This window comes from Aphelocoma coerulescens, chromosome 27, assembly GCF_041296385.1.
Source record: "Aphelocoma coerulescens isolate FSJ_1873_10779 chromosome 27, UR_Acoe_1.0, whole genome shotgun sequence".
Classification (NCBI taxonomy): Eukaryota; Metazoa; Chordata; class Aves; order Passeriformes; family Corvidae; genus Aphelocoma; species Aphelocoma coerulescens.
The window spans coordinates 2,248,747-2,254,815 of NC_091040.1; the positions used below are offsets into that span (position 1 = coordinate 2,248,747).

A 6,069-nucleotide genomic window follows, 5' to 3' on the forward strand; every position below is an offset into this window, starting at 1 on the left:
AGTTTAAAACCCTCCCCTTTTTCCTTATCATTATCTGCCTGTGGAAAAAGCCACGTGCCCCTGGTGGGGGGGGGAGGGTGGAACTGGATGAGCTTTAAGGTCCTTCCAACCCAAAATCCCATCCTGAGAGTCTGTAACATCCGTTTGCCAGGGCCGACATTCCCACTGTCACCCAACCCATTCACACAACTCCTGGCAGAGGGAGAAGGAAGGAGTGAATCCTACTGGGGGCAAAAATAGCAATAAAAATTTGGGACACCAGCTTTGTCTCTCAGGTGACACAGCCCGAGGTCAAAAGCCATTTTCCTGGTGACCCCTTCCAACCTCCCTGGGGCCTGGGTCAAACCCTTTTGCACAACCAATTTGATTTTCACTTCCAACTCCCCCTGAATCCCTCTTCCCTCTACTCAAGCCCCAGGAGCAGCACAGCGGGGATGTGAAACACAACTCATGGTTTACATCTCTTCCTATCTCATCGTTGAGACAGCCCCTTTGAACCAAATAAATTAACAGTTCATTATTCACCTGCCCAAATGAAGTGCTGGTTTCAAAAGCGTTACGTGTGATGTGGCATGACACCAAAATTATAAATAAGTGGGGGTGGGGGAGTGAACAGGAATATGGAAAACGTATCAGCTTGGACACCTCTGTCCTAAAATCTTTATTTTTTACAGTTTTTCTCATTATCTATGAGCCACATCGTTAGATGCCATCCAAAATAAAACTATTTCAGCTGTGCCACCTCAGGTGCTCCCTGGGTTATGTCACTAACAGCTTCTCTTCCCATATAAAATCAAATTCCATGGGAAGTGTTCCATCCGTTTTTACAAGGAGAGTTGGAGCAAAGTTTTCCCTGCTCCCTGCCCTGTTTGTGTCCCTCTGTTTACACAACCTCCACTCCTTGGAACAGCAAAGCCCCAGCCAGGAGCACAAGGAGCAGCCCAGGAAAGGGAACAGGGACAACTCCAAAAGGATCAGCTCTGAAGCCAAACCCCCTGAAAATACAGGAACAGAGGCAGGAACTCAGCAGATTCCAAAATGGGATTAGGGTCAGTGAGATTATTCAATTCAGCTTTCTGAACACAGACGGGATTAATTATTAGAAGGCAACTCGATTTTAGAGCATTTGAAGTTTCCCATTCTGCTTCCAGCTTAGCTCATTTCACGTCTCTACAGTCGAACAAGACCTGGGAACTACAGAGGTTCAGAAAGGTCAGAATTCCCTCCCACGGAGGATCCTGAATCCAAAAGAGAAATGCCCTGGATCAATGCATTTCTCAGGCTGAAGGTGCTCACAGGGCTCACCACAGACTCTGACTCCTCAGAGACAGCCCTGGAGTTCCCACTGATCCATTTTTAACAGGACAAACTGCCCCATGGACACACACACTCTACAGCCAGGAGCAGCTCCTGCTCACTGGAGGGTCTGGAGACTCCCAGAGGAAGCTGGAAAGGATGGAGCTTTTTGTGTGCTGTTGTTTTTGAGGATGTAGAGGAGACTACACGGAGGGTTCACAGTCGGGGGGGGGGAAAAAAAAGAACTGGAATTACTTAATGCTGACAACGTGGCTCAGGGACACCCAGGACACCTCCAGGTGACATCCCAAGGCACAGGAACATGGACAAGATGGATTAAGGAAGTGCTGAGAACTTGGGCCTTGGTAAATGAACCCTCCAAGAGCATCAGGAGTCACTCAGAAGCACCAGGAGATGCCTCCCCTCCTCTCTGCTGTTATTTGGCTGCTCTTCACCAGGCAGGAAGCAGAGAAATCCCAAATATAAGCACGGATTGGGATCTGTCGGGGCATGTTCCACATTAAACCGACACCACAGAGAATTAGGAGTCAATCTGGGTAATGTTTTCCCTTTTTGTTTGCTTTGCTGCAGTAAGTGGTGATTTTCTCTGCGGTGGCCACACCTCCCGTAAAGGGACTAATCCGAATATGCTCGTGGGGCCGGGCATGGCATTCCCAGGAAAAAGAGAATTCCACTCTTCCTGGAATCAGAAACCCACATGCAAGTCCAATTCAAGGAGCTTGGCCCATATTCCACACCGTATTTTATTCCTACAGTAAGGAATTATTATCATTACTAGAGCCCCTCACGACTGGATCTGTGAATTGCCCAACAACAATGGCTCAGGAATCTGTTTACGTGGCTCAGAAAAAGACAATAAACGAAGTGCAAACCCAACCCAGCCTCCCCCTCAGCAATTCACTCCTTATTTCAAGTCAAGTGAAACAGACACTATCTATTAGTCACAGCCCCAGATTGGGCTATTTTTACCCCAAAATAAAGATTCCAGACTTAAAGGCCCTACTTCCCCCTCCTCAGCCAAGGGAACTACCCTGGCAGTATCCACAGGTGAGGAGGAAGAGGAGGAAGAGGAGGAAGAGGAGGAAGAGGAGGAAGAGGAGGAAGAGGAGGAAGAGGAGGAAGAGGAGGAAGAGGAGGAAGAGGAGGAAGAGGAGGAAGAGGAGGAAGAGGAGGAAGAGGAGGAAGAGGAGGAAGAGGAGGAAGAGGAGGAAGAGGAGGAAGAGGAGGAAGAGGAGGAAGAGGAGGAAGAGGAGGAAGAGGAGGAAGAGGAGGAAGAGGAGGAAGAGGAGGAAGAGGAGGAAGAGGAGGATTAATCACCCATTGCCTTCATGACCTTCCAATATTCCACAGCTCTGAACAGCAGCTCCCAGTCTCCACACATTTCTGCCCAGTTTTCCCCCTGTCCCACGAAATGTGAACTCTCACAGAACTCTCACTTGTAAAGCACAACCATTACAAACTGGTTTCTAGGAAGCACAGAGGAATTTCCACCCATCCTGCCCCTCTGAAAAAGAAATCTATTTCTAAGTGTGAACACAGAATTTGGAAGCTTTTCTGACCAACGTAACCTCACTGGAAAATCATGGATTTAAAGGAAAACAGCTCCAAAACTTTCCAGGTTATACAGGTGAGTGGGTCAGAGATAATCCGTGCTGGGGTAATAAAGGATGCCTTGGATTTATGATCATGGACTGGTTTGGGTTGGGAGGGACCTTAAATCCCATCCAGTGCCACCCCTGCCATGGGCAGGGACACCTCCCACTGTCCCAGGCTGCTCCAAGCCACATCCAACCTGGCCTTGGGCACTTCCAGGGATCCAGGGGCAGCCACAGCTTCTCTGGGCAAAACACAGGAACCAAAACAGCCAAGAAACAGGATGATGTTTAAAGGCACTTCTTGTAGCTCAAAATAAGCCTTTCTATAACACACCAACTCTTCCTGTATAAATATAGGTTTTAAAAATTAATTTAGGTCTCAAACGCTCCTTGAGCATTTTGCTCGTTTTCCAGCTCGTCTGTTTTTTACTATAAGAAGAAAATAACATTCCAGCAAAAAAAAAAAAAAAAGAAACCCCACCCAAAACACTCCAAACAAAGCTCTTCCCCATTTTTTTTCCCCAATGCATTGGGTTCGTTGTGTCCTGGTGCAACCCTGACGAAAACCCTCCCAAAATTGGGATGAACTCCAGCACTGCAAGACAAAGGCTAAGGGAGCAAAGGATAGGAGACATTCCCCCCCCAAAATCTGTCACCAACCTGCTTTTACTCTGTGCTCTGTAACCAGCCACTCTGCAGCAGTGCAAAATAAAAGAAGCTCTCAGGGGGCAAATAAACGAATAAATAAATACATAAAATCTGTGCAGGCAAGAACAGCCCAGAACAATAAATACAATAACCCTGGATAGCGCAGGGCACACGTGCAGGCTCCTCTCCGGAGCTCCCAGGGTGAGCCCAATGTTTTTATCACTGGATGCTACAGAAACAGGAATGTTAGAACACTTAAAAAAAAAAAAAAAAAAAAAAAAAAAAACAGAGCCCACCCCAAACTCACACTGCTACGGATTTCACACGGGTTTGAGAGAGGAAGAAAACAACCCCACGTGCGGTGTTAGACCACCAGCATTTCCTGCACCTTTCCCAACTCCAGGGCTGAGGAATTCCACACCGAGCTCTGCGGAATCAGAGCCTCTTCAGCTCACCATTAAGCAGCATTTTCCCCCGATCGCCATCCCACCCCTCTCCAGCGAGGAGGAACAGCCACATCTTTACCATGCCAGGCTCTTTTTTTGTCCCCCACACGGGCCGGGCAGTCTGGAGAAGGAGCGGGCAGGGATTTCCATCCTCCACAGCCTCTCGGAGCGATGGGAAGTAAATCCTGCTGCTGCCCTTCCTCCCTACCCCCCTCCTCCTCCTCCCCCGGGAAGACAGCTGGGACAACAATGCGGCTGGAATCGCCCTGGCTCCACACTCCGCTTTGTGCCATGTCCTTTGAATAGATCTCATTGTTTACCCTCCGCTCCTTCCGTCCTCTCCATCCCCCACCTCCCTGTAAGCAAAATTTTTTTTCCCCCCGGCTACTGCCCAAAAAAAAAAAAAAAAAAAAAAGCGGCGCTGAGACCCCCCCTGAACCAAAGGTTGTGGTGTTTTGCAGGCGCAATTCCCCACATCTCCTGCTCCATCATCAACTTCGCTGCCAGCGCTCACAGCCGCAGCAACACGTTGGCAGCAGCTCTGTCCCCCGCGACCCCCCCAAACCCAGCCGGGGGAACCCCCAAAATGGGGCGGGGGTTTCACACCGGCAGCCCCCGGACTCGGACCCCCCCTCCGCACCCACAGATCCTCCCCAGCCCCATTCATAGAAGGGCCCCCCCCTCAGCCCCCCACGGGAGTTTAAATCAGACGGGGGAACCCCCTCCCCAAAACGGATGGGGGGGGGGAAGAGAAGGTTCACACCAACACCCCCCAAACCCGGGGGTCACAGCCCTGAGCCCCCCGCGTTCCCACAGTCACCGCCGAGCCCCAGCCCCATTCACAGACCCCCCCCCACGGGAGTTTACATCCATCGAGAGAACATCCCCCCCCCCACCCCGAAAATGGGGGGCTGGCGGGGAGAAGCTTCACCCCAGCCACCCCCCAAACCCGGGGGTCACAGCCCTGAGCCCACCCGGCCACCCAGGGCCGCGACCCCCTTCCCAGCCCCATTCAAACAGACCCCCCCGCGCCCCCCTCCCACCGCCTCTGCCCCAGGGCCGCGCTGTCCGGGGCGGGGGGACGGGGACGGCCCTCAGGGCCATCGGGGGGGGGATCACACACACCCACCCCCCGCAGCCCGGGCCCCCCAGCGCCTCCTCAGCCGGGCCAGGCCAGGCCGGGCCTCCCCCCCCCCGCCCCGCGGGGCCAGCCGGGGCCTCACCTCAAAGCGGCTCTTAGTGACCCCGTTCATCTCCCTGCGCATGGCGGGGCCGGCGCGGGGGCGGCGGGGGGCGCGGGGCCCGGAGGGTGCGGGGGTGCCGGAGCGCGGCCTCCGCCCGGCGCCGCCGCCGCGTCCGCTTCGGCCTCAACTTCGACCCAAAACAAAAACACTCCGCACCTGCCAGCAACGCGCGCGCTCATTGGACGGCGCGGCCGCCGCGCGCCGCGAGAAGGGGGGGGGGGGGGGGGGGCGCCGGGAGGGGGGGAAGGGGGAAGGGGAAGGTGAGGGGGGAAGGGGGGGGATGGGAGCGGGTCCGGAGAGAGGGGAGGGGAGGGAGAGGGGCGCACAGCGAGGGGGGAAATGAGGGGTTTGGGTGGTCGCGGAGGGGGGAACCGGGAGTGCCCCGCGGAGGGCGACGGGGGAGAAAAGGGGGGGTGCGGAGAGGAGGGGGACGGGAGCGGGGAGAGAGGAGGGAGGGGGATGGGGGATGGGGGACGGGGTGGGGGGGGGGGGGCGGGGTGATGCGAGCGGGTCCGGGACTGCCCGGGGGACCGAGGGGAAGCGGCACGGGGAGGGAGGGTGCAGGACCGGGGCTGTCCCGGGGAGGGCGAAGGGATGGGGAGGGAGAGGGACGGGAGGTGGGGAGGGGGACACACGACCGAGGCTCCCCCCCCCCGCCCCCACCTACCCCGCAGGCCGCCGCCCCCATCGCGCCGCCGCGGGGGTCTTCCCGCCCCCTCCCCCGGTGCGGAGCGAGGGGCGCTGCCCCCCCCTTGCCGGGGGTACGGGACCCCCCCCGCCCCGCGGGTGCGGGGGCCGCAGGATCCTCCCCCCGGTGTC

At 55.5% G+C, this 6,069-nt stretch overlaps 1 protein-coding gene across 3 annotated transcripts in view; it reads right to left on the reverse strand.

Annotated features, from left to right (window-relative positions):
* Positions 1–5,969, reverse strand: part of FBXL20 (F-box and leucine rich repeat protein 20) — a 39,726-nt gene extending 33,757 nt beyond the window's left edge. For 2 of the 3 annotated variants that reach the window (XM_068996682.1, XM_068996679.1), the window contains exon 1: positions 5,230–5,357. In XM_068996682.1, coding sequence (XP_068852783.1) covers positions 5,230–5,271 — 42 coding nt within the window. In that variant the 5' untranslated portion in view covers positions 5,272–5,357. Of the gene's footprint in view, positions 1–5,229; positions 5,358–5,917 lie in introns of those variants that run through there. The other variant, XM_068996680.1, reaches the window with a different exon arrangement.
* Between the last annotated feature and the right edge of the window lie 100 nt (positions 5,970–6,069).